The 14,841-nt window shown below is 49.4% G+C and overlaps 1 protein-coding gene across 1 annotated transcript; it reads left to right on the forward strand.

The window, feature by feature from the left end:
* The first annotated feature begins 4,540 nt into the window (after positions 1–4,540).
* On the forward strand, positions 4,541–6,711 carry LOC105896939 (suppressor of cytokine signaling 5-like). Its single transcript, XM_031583180.2, has one exon. It carries the CDS (start codon positions 4,581–4,583, stop codon positions 6,207–6,209), a length of 1,629 nt encoding a protein of 542 aa, XP_031439040.1. The 5' UTR covers positions 4,541–4,580; the 3' UTR covers positions 6,210–6,711.
* Positions 6,712–14,841: the final 8,130 nt, after the last annotated feature.

The raw sequence follows: 14,841 nt of genomic DNA on the forward strand, positions 1-14,841 counted from the left end.
CCTGAGAAGAATCCTTCTCCTCCCCTTGTCCCCACGCTGCGCTGCAGGCTGACTCCGAGGTCAACTGCTTTGTGCCTTGGGGTGTTGGGGTCAGCCGAGCTGAAATCTCATTCTGCCGTGTAATGCGTCTGACGTGCTGCTGCTGTGTAATCCTGAGGGTTCAGCTTCGGGGCTTCTGTTTCTGAGATGGACCACATGGAAGAAGTGATGTTGGGGAACGGTTCCCTCCTCACTTGGCTTATTTGGGATACTGCCTCGTTCCCTAAAAATCTGACCTGTTTTCACCACTACTTCCTTCTTTTGACCTCACAAACAAAGGCTGCACCTAACTGTGTGCTCGTTTGAATTGATTTTTGTGTTGCTGTTCTGGTGCTTGTGTTGCGCTCGACCGCAGTTGTAGGTTGCCTACGATTTAGAGATGCAATTCGAGAACTGGTTTCAGTTGAGAGAGCCGGTTCCAAATTGTCGGACTATCAATTTCTTTGATCAAAACCTGCATGTTTTTCTGACAGTTGCACATTGCAAAAAACATTTTTTTTGTGATATGGTGTTTTTACTATCTCCTGTGTTTTCGCTTGATTCACGAGCCTCTGATCCAACTGACAACCACTTAATATTAATCAGATATTATCATACATCATTGCTGCACAGACATGATTTTGGATCATCCTTTCAACTTCAACCAGCCGTCTCTGGAGCTGGGAAGGATGCCTTGACTAAACGAACCATTCATCCTCAACCAGAAGTGTCCAGCACTGGCGTTAAGACCATAAGCCAAGAACGGGGCAAGTGCAGAGGTCTGCTAAGGCTAAACCTACACCGGCCAGCACTACTTAGCATCTTCCTCACCAGTGGGCCGTCTCTGGGGAACTCAAATCTGGACCCTCACATGGACTGTAGTTTCATGTTCTTGGTCAGTCTCTAGTCCCTCTCTTGTATCAGCTGACCCTGCTCTCCGGTGGTGGCAAGAGACACTCTCTGCCCCGGTTCTCAGATCTTGCCCAAACCTATTTGTGTGTTCAGATGTTCTCCACCCCATCTGAGGAGAGTATGTTTCCTAGAGCTGGGGACACCATTGGCCCAGAGAGATCTGTCCAGAGAAAGCAGAAAGGGTGCACATTTTTCTGCAGAAGAACTGTTTATATTATGTGCCAGTTATATATTCAAGCTTATTCCCTTTTGAATATTGTAATTTATTCAGGTGTCACGAGGCATATATGCCTATTTTTTCTGCAGAAGAATTGTTTATCTTTTTAAGTTTTTCCATTTGTTTTTCAAGTTATATACTTTTAAGAAAAGTAGCATTGTAATTACTAGGCGTATATTCTGCGCTGTGTTCAGACTCGGATAATAAAACTGCTGAGCATTGACGCTGAACACCTGTGTATGCCTACATTTTTTTTCCACATAGAAAATTGATCAGGAATCAATAATGGAAGCCGATAAAGAATGGGACAGATACCCAGAATCGATAATGATATAAGTTTCAATAACATCTTTTCAATTCCCATCCCTACTTATGATAACACTTTCCTCAACTTGTGTACGTAATGTACCTCTTGAGACTGTTGGGCCATTTTAAGGACTCTTATTGCTTATTCATACTCTCTGAGATTTTTATAGATTCATGACTTCATTTTTGCAGCAGTCATCGAGCTTGCCTGATGTGGTCGTTATGTATATCAGCAAAATGTGAAATGCTGGGCTATACTGAGCCCGTGCAAGTCCCAGGTCCCAGGTCCCAGAGCAGGCTAGACCGCCTCGTTGAAATGTTCCTGTCAGAGACAAACTGTATCATCTGCTCGAGCTGGCGGGGTTTAACCCCATGTCACTTTCTTTGCTGACTCTTCTGACCGCACAGCCCTAAATCGCTCGCCTCAGCGAGGTCGGCGGAGAGGTCAGCGGAGAGCAGGGAGGTAAAGGGATTAGCCGACACACTAGAGTGATTAGCCTTGAGGGAGTTAGCCTGGCCGGCCGGGGCCAGCAGCGGGGCACAAAGCGGTCTGCAGTCAGCCTGGCAGTCGTATGCTAGCACGTCCTTTAGACCAGGATCTCGCCCACCTGATTATGATGAGATGCGGTGATTTACTGGGGAGGTCGCTAACATAGACTGGGCTGTTCAACAGGGTAAGACACAGAGAGACGGAGAGGAAGAGGGTTAAAGAGTGAGAGGATAGGGAGAGAGAGAGGGAAAGATATAGGGAGATAGAGAGAGAAAAAAAAGATAGAGAAAAAAAAGATAGAGAGGGAAAGATCTAGGTATAGAGAGATAGAGCGAGTCAGGCAGGCCCAGACTGGCACAGTAATCCAGCCCTCAGCAGAGGCAGTGCGACTGGAGAGGATCCATGCGTTCACTTTTAGCTTTGGCCTTGGGTCCCTGCGAGTCTGCCTGGCAACGCGTTTAATCACTCCCTCAACGTCACACACGCTCACTTACGCACTCGCACACTTTCTTTTACAAATCCCACACACATTCGCACTTAAAATCTTGAGTCACACCATCACCTGAGAAGATGCACATACACACACACACACACACACACACACACATAGACACACACACACACACACACACACACACACACACACATTCCTACTTCCAAGCACATTTATCGCACTCACCCACTCCCAGCAAAAGGCAACTAATACTTTCTCATTGGACCCTCTGTAAATACCTATGCATTGTCTGCACATCTCATATGTGGAACAGTGTTCCTTGCCTGCTAGGTTTTTCAACACCATATACCTCACCAGGACACTTGGTTCAGTCTGTGAAGAGTCTTTTTTTATTTTAGCTCTAAAGATAGCTGTATATATACAGGCTAAATAAATATACTAATCTTGGTTTCATGGTCGAAATATGAACTGTTACTTAATTGTATTCGTCATCTAGCTTTTTCTTTGCAAATCTGTTGACTAGCTGTAGCTGTGGAAGAGTCACTGAAGCCTGCCACTTGCTGAGGCCTTAGTGAATAGGACCCACCTGTTGGCCTGTTTTGTCCATGAGGCCCTGGCCAAGCTTGCAGACAAAGAGACCATAAACTTGGTTACGGTTTGCTCTCCCCGTAGGGCTTTTTCGGATGTCGTGAGGATTCCATACAATTAGCCTCCCCTGGCCAGAGATCCCAGGCAGGTAGCAGTCACTGTCACATACAGCGTTGTGATTATATTAGCTTGCATAAATCTGTGTCTTCAAGGTTTGTCTTCAAGACCACATGGGGATGCATGATTATAATGGCCGATGATTAGTAAGGCTAATACGGACAGAACACATTTATAAGAGCTGATTGACAGCATCATTAGCCTTTGTTCTGTGAGCAAAACAGTCTAAAAATGTTATTATTGTTCAGATCTTTACAAATTAGGTATGTCAGTTGGACATAGTTCAGGGTTACAGACTGCTGTCTTGCATTTCGCAAAGGTTTTCTTGCCAAATCCTGCCTTTGTAAAGACTACTTTAAACAGAGCATGAAATGTATGACAACAGAAGAAGACTGCTTTGAATTAGACTAGTACCAGCTAGTGTAAACTGAGGGCGATGTGAGCTTACATTTGACTTGAAGTTAATTGTTGATGTGTTTTTCTTCCATGCGAGTTGTGCAGTGTATGGCAGTGGGATTTGAAGCCGTTTCCATAACGACGGCCATGCCACTTCTCCATTTCATGTCATTGACAGGAGCCTCACCAGAGAGAACCGTCACCACTATAGAGTGTTGGATATTCACCTAATTGTTTTGAAATGTACACATGAGCTTTAATCCAAAACCAAAAATTGACACCACACTTATACTGTATAGTAAGCCACAGACAAACATTCTATGGTTTAATATACATCTCGCAATATATATACCAAGTTATCTCATAATGATGTCTGACAGAATTATGTACATTAGTTTATGGAGTGAGAGACCAGACATGGTGGTGACTCGCTGGTGCACCTAGGGACATGACCCACTGAGGGCTCAGTGAAACGTCTCAAGAAAATCTCCATCCTAAAATGCCTTTAATGCAATTCATTTGGAAGTCTCGAGGGGATTCAGGGACTCACTGGAAAGGGGTCTGGAGACCGATAGTGGCACTCTCCAACTTTTCCTCTTACAACTCGCTTCACTTCCCAACTCATCAGCGGCTCTTAGTATTATGGGCTTCACTCTTCCCATGTCCAAGTCTCTGCCTGGTAGAATATAAAGTAAAATATTAATTGAAAAGATATATAATCACCCTCCCCCATCTGTGCTCCCACAGCCCCCATAGTGTGTCTTGGCAGCCCTCCCTTTGAAAGCCTGTGTGCTAAAACACACTGTACGTCCACTAGCCCTGTAATATTTAGCCTGTTGGTCTGGTGCTAAAACACACTGTACGTCCACTAGCCCTGTAATATTTAGCCTGTTGGTCTGGTGCTAAAACACACTGTACGTCCACTAGCCCTGTAATATTTAGCCATTGCAGCTCATGCTACATTCACTCATTATAGCACCCCCTTGGGTCATCTGGTCAGGCAGGAGACATTGAAAATTCCCATTTGACAATCTCACCTTTTTCCCCCCCTCTGCTGTCCTCAGGTGCAGGCGACCCAGCCCATGGAGAGGGTGGGTAAGGTGTGGAGCAACCTGAAGAGGGGATGCCAGTCTCTGCTCCACCCAGATGGAGGTGCTCGTGACCAGGCTCCACATCAGGAGGCCAGCCCCTCCTCGAGGCCACTCCCCACCAGTCTGCCCCGGTACGCTGGGAGGGCCAACAACAACAACAACACTGGCAGCAGCAGCAGCGCCCCCTCTGGGGGGTCGAGTGTGCCGCGGCCCGGGCAGAACTGCGTGGTGGACATGGCCCAGGTGCTGGAGATCACGCTGGAGCAGGAGGGGGACGGGCGGCCGGGGCAGCTGGGCTCGCGCAGGGACTCGTACTCACGGCACGCGCCCTGGAGTGGCAAGAAGCGGCACTCGTGCTCCACGCGGGCGCAGGGCTCCCTGGAGGGCCGCGACAGAGGAGGGAGGGGCCGCTGCCGCCGCCGGGGGGAGGACCTGGAGCCGGGGGGCGGGGGGCGGTCACTACGGCAACAGCTGCAGGACACGATGGGACTCTGTCTGCCGCTGCGCTGCTCGGCCTCCCGCGCCCCGCCCAAGCGCAAGATCCACCTGACCGAGCTCATGATGGAGACCTGCCCCTTCCCCCCCGGCTCGGACTTGGCGCGCAAGTGGCACCTCATCAAGCAGCACACGGTGCCCGTGCCCGCGGCCTCGGCCGCCCCCGCCCCTCTCCCGCCTTCGGCGTCCGGCCAGCAGGACTGGTCACGAGGAGCGGCGCCCTCGGCGGAGGACGAGGAGGAGCGCTTGCGCGAGCGACGGCGCCTCAGCATCGAGGAGGGCGTGGACCCCCCGCCCAACGCCCAGATCCACACGGTGGAGGCCCTGGCCTGCCTGCATAAGCTGGGACCCAAGCTGGCGCCAGGGCTGACCGAGGGTTCGGGCGAGGCCGGAGCTGGTGCGGGTGCTGGCGGAGGAGGAGGAGGAGGAGGAGGAGGAGGAGGAGGAGGAGGAGGAGGTGGCGGCGGCGCTGCTCCAGACTGTGACTCGGAGGAGGAGGACGGCACCACACTGTGCATGCAGACCCGCCGCATGCGGCAGCGCCAACCCCAGCCGCCGCCGCCTCCGGCCCCCGAGGGCCCCTGGAGGGTCCACACACAGATCGACTACATCCACTGCCTGGTGCCCGACCTGCAGCAGATCACGGCGCTGCCCTGCTACTGGGGCGTGATGGACCGCTACCAGGCCGAGGCCCTGCTGGACGGCCGGCCCGAGGGCAGCTTCTTGCTGCGCGACTCGGCCCAGGAGGACTACCTGTTCTCGGTCAGCTTCCGGCGCTACGGCCGCTCGCTGCACGCGCGCATCGAGCAGTGGAACCACAACTTCAGCTTCGACGCGCACGACCCCTGCGTCTTCCACGCCGCCACCGTCACGGCGCTGCTCGAGCACTACAAGGACCCGTCCGCGTGCATGTTCTTCGAGCCGCTGCTCACCTCGCCCGTGCCGCGCTCCTTCCCGTTCGCGCTGCAGGGCCTGGCGCGCGCCGCCATCTGCCGCCGCGTCTCCTACGACGGCATCGGCGCGCTCCAGCTGCTGCCGCCGCCGCTGCAGGACTATCTCAGGGAGTACCACTACAAGCAGCGCGTGCGGGTCCGCTGGCTCGAGAGGGAGCTCAAGGCCAAGTGAGAGACTGGCGGCGTGCAGAAGACGCTGGATGTGCTTGTGAGAATGGGGGGTGTCACTTGGGCCTGTAACTAAAATACGTCATATAAGCTTTTATCATTTTTTTTTTAGTTACTACTCTAATAACAAGATCCATATTCCTGGTGCTGTGCTCCCTGCAAAGGCCACCAGCCGCTGCGTCACACTCACATATCTTCACATACTACACGAGGGGGGCAGCAGCATCTGTGTCACTGCTTTTCGCTCGCTCTCTTTTTTTTTTTGGTCCGTCTCTGTTACTAACTAGCTTGTTCTTTCTAGTTCCTCTTTTTTTTTTTTTTTTTCTTCTTTCTTTCATTTGTCCTCAAACTATTTCATCTGCCCTTGCCTGTGTATCCAGAGTATCAGGAAGGGAAGGTCAGAGAGAAGAGGGGGGACTGTTTTAACTGTGATGCTGAAGGGGGTGACTTCAATTTTTTTTGTGGGGACGGGAAGGGAGGGTGGCTCCTGCTCCTAACTCCCCCCCCCCCCCCCCCCCCACACACACACTTCCCTGGTGCTCTGCTCTGTTTCCCAGGAAGACACTACCGCCTTCGCCCGCCTGAACACACGGGGAACGGGATCCGCTTCGAGACAGTTGAGAGCGCCCCCTGTGGGCAGAAAGGGACTCTGCTCCAGTCAGCTTCCTTTCACTTCCAGGAAGTGATCATGAATAGGAGGATGCTAACTATGACGACGATGATGATGATGATGATGAGTGGTGATGATGAAACATGGTGTTTGTGTTGTGATGCCAGAGCGTCTGCTTTTCAAAAAAACAAAACTAAAATGGAAAAAGACAACAACAAAAAAAAAACAAAAAAAACAATGGTCGCTCACATTTGTCTGTCACTATCAAAAAATATATAGCTAGATATGTTTTTTTTTGTAATCATTTAATTCCTACCACTAATTGCACAAAAGAGGAGGGAGAAATGAGTCTAATCCAGTGTCATGTTTTTGTAATCCTGAAGAAGTGTCTGGGGGTGGTGGTGGGATCTGGGCACTGAGGAAGAGCACTTTATTTCAGCTGTGCTTATGTTCGTGGAAGCAGCAACGGCCAAATGTCAGTTCTGCTACACTGGGACCATTGCTGTGAGGCGCACACACACACACACACCCCTACACACACACACACACACACACACCCCTACACACACACACACACACACACACCCCTACACACACACACACACACACACACACACTCACACACACACCCACCCACACACACACTCTCAGTTTACCCACACACACTCTCAATTTACACACACCTTGCACTACAAGTGCTGTCTCCCACTGTAGTGCCATGTGGGTGGAGAATGGAGGACTCCTGGTCTTGCAGGGCCCTCTAACAAAGTGGTCTTTGCACATGGGGGTTGGCAGACAGGACTCCAGAGTCTCAGAGAGACTGGCCCGTCTTTTGAAGACTAGGACTGAGCAGAGGCAGGCACACACACACGCACACACACACACACACTACACACCACACACGCACTACACACACACACACACACACTACACACCACACACACACTACATACACACCACACACACTACACACCACACACACACTACACACCACACACACACTACACACACACACACACACACACTACACAGGCTTCATGCAGTTAGAGACACAGTTTTGATGGGGGACACTAGAAAGCCTCCACCCCCCACCCATACACCATACACAAACCCAATAAATACCCCCCCCACACACACACACACACACACACACACACACACACACACACACACACACACACACACACACACTTTCCTCTGAAGCCCATGTGCCTTCACTGACAGCATCTTTTCAGTCCAGACCAGTGGATCATTAAAACCTGGTCGCGAGTCCTCATCAGTGTTGTGATCAAGACATGGAACAAAAAACCCCCATGGTGCAAATCCCTTCACTTGGTGACACGGTGCTGGCATAGCATTCACTTTACTGTTTGTGTGTGTGTGTGTTGAAAGGGCAAGGGGTTCGGCTCGACACTAATCATAAGCTAAATTCTCACTTGAACATTACCGTCTCACATTTCACTTGTTGGCCATCATACACACGCTTTCCCCCAACCTTTTATTTACTGCCCTGTCATGTTCAACTAGTATCTAACCCACTGACCTCGCCTGTCTTCCCTCATATTTAAAAATCCCCTCGAGTTTAGTGTTGCCTCTTTTTGCACAGGAGAATCACAAGAACGTTTTTTTTTTTTTTTAGGGACTCCTCTTCCTCAGGGCAGCAATCAGCGGGTGGTGTTTGAGTGTGTGGGGGCGGTGTTTGAGTGTGTGTGTGTGTGGGCGGTGTTTTTTTTAGTGTGTGGGGGAGGTGTTTGAGTGAGTGTGTGTGTGTGTGTGTGGACTGTGGGCGGTGTTTGTGTGTGTGTGGACTGTGGGCGGTGTTTGAGTGTGTGTGGACTGTGGGGGCGGTGTTTGAGTGTGTGTGTGTGTGTGGACTGTGGGCGGTGTTTGAGTGTGTGGCCATGAAAAGCGTATGGCTGGAGAAGTGACGAGCTGACCTGAAGAGATGACAGCGTTAGGAGCGTGTGCATCCCTGCATCTGTGGGAACCAGGCTGTGCGCTAACCAACGTGTGTGGATGGGTCTCCACCTGCCTACTTATTACTAATCATAGGAAATATATAAATGTCTATCTATATAATTAGTGTATATATAGAAAGGGGAAGTATAGAGGAAATATTTTGAATATTTAGGAAGTGTAAAAAAAAAAAGAAAACAATTGCAATAATATCGGACGCCATTACCAATCCTCCTGTGCCGCAATGTTCTGGAGTGAAGAGCAAATCTGACTTGAGGAAGCGCCATGATGGTTTTCTCACAAGACCATGTTAAAATGACCAAAGGTGTTGGATATATCGGCGGCCCTTTTCTGAGTCTGTGGTGCGGGGGCGGACCTGAGTAGCAGGTGCTGCTCGAGCCACCGCATCACACTGAGCGTGCCCAGTGCAGCGCCGCCAATCACAGAGGTCTGCTCTGGTCACGAGGCGCGGTGGGCCGGTGGAAGCCGCCGCTCGTCTAATCCCCGTTCTCAACTAGAAGCCCCTGAGAAACAGTCAGAGAGCCGGGGGGACCTATCTGCATGGGGACCGTGTGGATGCTGATTGGCCGTCTGCATGGGGACCGTGTGGATGCTGATTGGCCGTCTGCATGGGGACCGTGTGGATGCTGATTGGCCATCTGCATGGGGACCGTGTGGATGCTGATTGGCCGTCTGCATGGGGACCGTGTGGATGCTGATTGGCCATCTGCACGGGGACCGTGTGGATGCTGACTGGCTGTGCAGGAAGTCTGCAACAGGACCTTTCTGTGTCCATATGAAACAGAAGTGCCTTTCCCTTTCTGGTGTGTAAGTGTGTGTGTGTCTGGCGACACGTGTAGAACATGAGCGCAGGGTGTGTGTGTGTGTGTGTGTGTCTGCTGTGGATGCAGGGTGTGTGGGTGAGATCTGTGCTGTGTGTTGCTGGGTTACATGAGTCCTCTCCCAGACCTCTGATCTGAGGGGCAGTGGTGGGCGCCCAGGTGGGTGATGGGGGTGAGAGGGCAGTGGTGAGTGCCCAGGTGGGTGATGGGGGTGAGAGGGCAGTGGTGAGTGCCCAGGTGGGTGATGGGGGTGAGAGGGCAGTGGTGAGCGCCCAGGTGGGTGATGGGGTGTGAGGGGCAGTGGTGAGGAGTCCTTGGTTTCACGTTTCCAGAATGCACTTTCCATCTGGACAGAAGCATCCAGGATCTGCACACAAGTCCTCAAAAATGACTTTAGCTTTTCAAATGTCTCACGCAAAAACATCACATTCATTTGAGTAGGCATCATAATGAAAGCAATGACTAAGGAAACCATCCCCCCTCAAGCAAGGAGTTCGCCCTGGATTTTGTTGTGTGTGGGGGACCCACGGATATGTTACACAAAACCAAGTCATAAATGCAATGTATGGACAGAAGTGTGTGTGTTCAGAGAATGCCTCATGGACTTTTGTATCTTTTAGGAAACAAACAACAACAAAAAAAAGCCGTGTAAGTTGGATCACAGATGTCACCGTGGTTACATGTGGACACAAAGCGTTTGTCACTTTAATGCTGCAGGTGCACGTTTACCCAAGGGGGCGTGGCGGGTGGGTGAGGTTGTCGGGACAGTGCTTGACGACAATTGGACAATTGGACATACACCTTCCTTTTCATTGGATCCTGGGCTCAGGTCCCGCCCCCTTGAAAAGCTCACCTTTGAAGAAAAGGGTGGGCACTGTCTTTCTCTAGACTCGCGTGGATATCACCAACTTCTCACATTGTAATCTGTTTTACGCTCTTTTTTTGGGGACATTGGTTCGTACAATGCAATCACTCTTTTTTTTCCTCTGTATCTTTTCTGCCTGTTCCTGACCCTTGGTCTCATGTACAGCTAGGAGTTCCCCTTCTCTTTCTGTACGCTCTCATTCAGCTGTTCTTTTTCCCCCCACCCCGTTTAGTTCGGTTATTGTTTGACTCTGGGTTGCAGTACGCTGATGATGGGCAGAGGATGCTCTTTGCTCACGTGTAGCTGTCCCTCTTGGTGCTATTGGCTTATGCTTCATTGTCTTAATATTAAAAATGAAAAAAAAAAAACGTGTACATGTACTCTTGAGTGTTTTGTGTGTTTTTTATATGGTTATACCCCCTGATGGCAGTTCACTATGAGGTTCACTGATTCAGCACTCACCTCTCTGCTTACCTCATAAACAGATGCGACCCAGTCTAATAGAGGAAAAAAAGAGTCATCTACAGGTACACTGAATGTAAAATGTCGGGCTCCAAGACCATGGGCCGTGAGCCACGATGTGAAATGTCATTGCTGTGGCGTATGGAGTGTTCCCCAGGTATCTCTTCTGTCTTGTCCTCCTGCCAGTCTTCTTAGAGGATGGCCCAGCTGGCCTGTGCTCAGGGAACATCTCTCTCCCTTCACCCCATCACCATATCTCTCTCTCTCTCCCTTCACCCCATCAGCATATCTCTCTCTCCCTTCACCCCATCAGCATATCTCTCTGCTTGTTACTTTGAAGTGGAGGGTTATAAATAGCAAGTGGGATATGGGTTTCAAGTTGTCGTCTGGACGGGGCTCTGAACATTGGAGGTACTACAGAGAAGAGGTGGGGAACAGGAGCCTGGAAAAGAAAAGAGTACAAAAGAGAAGAAGGTTAAGGCTGAGATAGGAGAGCTGGAGTCCCCCTGGTGAGGTTTCATTGAGCGTTAAAGGCAATGTGAAGGTCACAGACTAATGAAATCAGCCTGTATTGTATTAGTTTTGAAATTGACAGAGTAAGAACATTTATCTGTGAGTAAAACCAAAAGAGCCAAAGACCGTGCCCAGGTACTACCAGCCCTGAAGTCCTCTTTCTGGAGGGCGACAGTGGTACAGTGGTAGAGAAGTCGTTTAGTAATCAGAAGGTTGCTAGTTCGATTCCCTGTCGAAGCGTCCTTGAGCAAGACACTGAACCCCTAATTGCTCCTGATGTGCAGTGTGCCATCAGTGTAAATGTAAAAATGTAAAATGTGTATACATTGTAAGTCGCTTTGGATAAAAGCGTCTGCTAAATGACTAAATGTAAATGTAAATGTTGCAGGGGCAGGGAAAGCAGGCCTCAGTGTATGGGGTGGCAGAGGGTATCATCAGGTACAGTATTCAGGGAGACATACAGGTCTTGGCATACAGCTCTCAGGCATGTGAAATGCGTGAAATTCATGAACAAGACACCAGGCTTAGAGGTGTCAGAGAGGTGTGTGTGGCTTCAGCAGTCAACCTGCACAGAGGGAGCACAGAACATTTGGAGAGGTAGGAAGGACCTAAAGGCTTTGCTGGGGGGGTTCATTAAAGGGACGTGTTTCAGCAGCAGTGGGACAGAGAGTGGGGTTATGAGCAGAGTTGCCTTGAAGACGCTGAGGGGACTATATATATACACAGGCATCTAGGACCGTGGAAATAACGCCAGCAGTTTGAAATAGCAATAGTCTCCATTCTGTCTGTCTGTCTGTCTCCCTCCCTCTCCCTCTCTCTCTCTCTCTCTCTCTCTCTCTCTCTCTCTCTCTCTCTCTCTCTCTCTCTCTCTCTCTCTCTCTCTCTCTCTCTCTCTCTCTCTCTCTCTCTCTCTCTCTGTCTCTCTCTCTCTCTGTCTGTCTGTCTCAGCTGATCCTGCCCTCTGGTTCACCCTGGCCTTGGCCCTGGCTCTGCCCCTTCGTTCTCTCTAGTGCTTTAAAGCACCCTCTCTTCTGCTCTCCTGCTGCCTATTCACCTGGACACTCTCAATATGCAGAGCCTCAGACATTATATCACAACAATTATTCCTTTCTGCTTTATGTTTTTTATCGTTCCCGTCTTATTTTTTTCATCCTGAATCCGGATAGGAGAAAAATGAGATAGTGAATGTGAACGCACAACAGACATTTCATTTTCAGAACATCTTTAAGTGTGCATGTTACATTTTCTGCAGGAGAAGACTCAAGTGATTGTCAGAGGTGACATTTCGAAGCACTTTTGGTTACCATAGTTACCAACCTGCTCCTGCCATCTAGTGGCACCAAAGAAACGCCTCAGAGCCAATCAGGAGAGGCCCCCATTCACATCCACCCTCTCAAGACAGCAATGAAAATGAGTCAGCGTTAGTGAGTGTCTGTGTACTTGTCAAATGAACAGCACAAAGGCACTCTATGTCCCAATAAGCCAGTAGAAGGTTCTCTTGGCCCGTGCTCAGTCTGTGTGCACCAGACACTCAGCACCTCAGCCAGACAGGAATGTCTGCTGCCTGTGGACCCCCTCACAACACTACACTCTAAACCTGTCAGTCACAGAGCAGCCACTTTGAATATGTGGCTGATAGCTAATGAGATATTTGTGTGTGTGTGTGTGTGTGTGTGTGTGTGTGTGTGTGTGTGTGTGTGTGTGTGTGATTTTATGGCATGTCAGTGTGCTACGTTATTCCAATTAAAGCATTCCAGTTTAAGCAGTAACTTCATGGTTTCACGGCTACTACAGGCAAACAAACAAACAAACATGCAAAGAAAGACTCTTCATTTTCCAGACTCTCGCCCCTCGTTAAGGAACTGGCCTTTCCAAGAAGTTGAAATTCATCAACACGCAGTTGTGAAAGAGCCCATACGCACACACATATATAGACAGAGAGAGCGAGAGGGACACATACACTTAATCATTGCTTTGTGAGTGCTGACAGTTCCCAGTTTGAGATGCTAGTGGTCCAGTACGGGCATGTAAGGCTGCAGCAGCTGTCGGAGTGACGACTATCTTGTCCCTCCAGACATTCCCACACACACCTCAGAGCCGCCTCGTCACACTGAGCACGCCCAGTACAGTCACCAGACATGAAAGATGTAGTCCGCCCTTTCGTTTTTTTCATCAACAAGTTGCTAATATTTGCACACAACAGCCAATCAAATTACACCCCTCCCTTCCGAGCTCCTGAAACACAGTGTCGATTGGCTGGGAATGTTCATGACTCGATCCGAGCCACTATCTTTGATACCCATTTACAGAGCCAGGACTGTGTACGAACACCAGAGGTTTGTGAACACCGAAGAGACGGCAAGAAGACCGTGAAGAGCAATTTGCTGAATTTGACAAAAAGTGTGTGCCTTTAACCAGCCTTGAATAGCAAGCTTTGGTGGAGGCTGCCTGGGCTCTGACTAAGGTTTTTTTTTTTTTTTTTTAAAGATAAGTTGCTTTGCTTTTGTAAAACAAGTTGCCAACATAAATACAGCACACCAGTTACTGTGGTAGGAAGGTTTCTGAGTTTTCTGCCCTAGGAAAGGCTCATGATTGTGTTTGTCACTTTGTTAGTAGTAGCTGCTAAAAATATCAAGCCATGCAACATTCATTAACAATTCCACATGTTCATGTTTTCTGTGTGTGATAGAGAAATGTAATTCAGGTCCATCTTATTATTCAGATGCATATTTGAGGTAGATAAAGAAAAGCACAAGTCATCTTTCACAACACAACTGTTAAAAATAGAGAAACTGTATTCACCTCTAAAATAGTTTGATTTGCGGTTGCTTGCCGAATGGACCAGCAGATGGCACTAAAGTCCTGGAAAGAGAACCGTCAGCACTAACACAGCACAGCTATAGCACGTAGGAGTCAGGACATCAGGATGGGCGAAATCCTTCACCAGCTTTACTCAAATACCATCTGAGTCCGGAAGGGCTCCTGCCCTGATCCTGGATCAGATTAGGATTTGGACATATTCCACAATCAGCAGTTTCCTGTGTTTGCACAGGGAAGTATAGTTCTTCAGCCCTGGCCTCCTTAGGTCCTATTGCATTCTGTCATGCAGCTCTGCTGTTTCTTGGATCAAGTTCACAGACTTCCAGATCACTACCCTTCTGTTTGTCTCTCCTTGTTTTGCCCAGCCCTTCAATTTCCTATAGTTTGAACTTCCTTTACCTTTGTTTGTGTGTGTGTGTGTAAGTGTGTGTGTGTGTGTGTGTGTGTGTGTGTGTGTGTGTGTGTGTGTGTGTGTGTGTGTGTGTGTGTGTGTGTGTGTGTGTGTGTGTGTGTGTGTGTGTGTGTGGTGGTCAACTTTACGCTCAGACCTCCGCAGCTCCATGTCGCA

This window comes from Clupea harengus, chromosome 16 (genome assembly GCF_900700415.2).
Source record: "Clupea harengus chromosome 16, Ch_v2.0.2, whole genome shotgun sequence".
Classification (NCBI taxonomy): Eukaryota; Metazoa; Chordata; class Actinopteri; order Clupeiformes; family Clupeidae; genus Clupea; species Clupea harengus.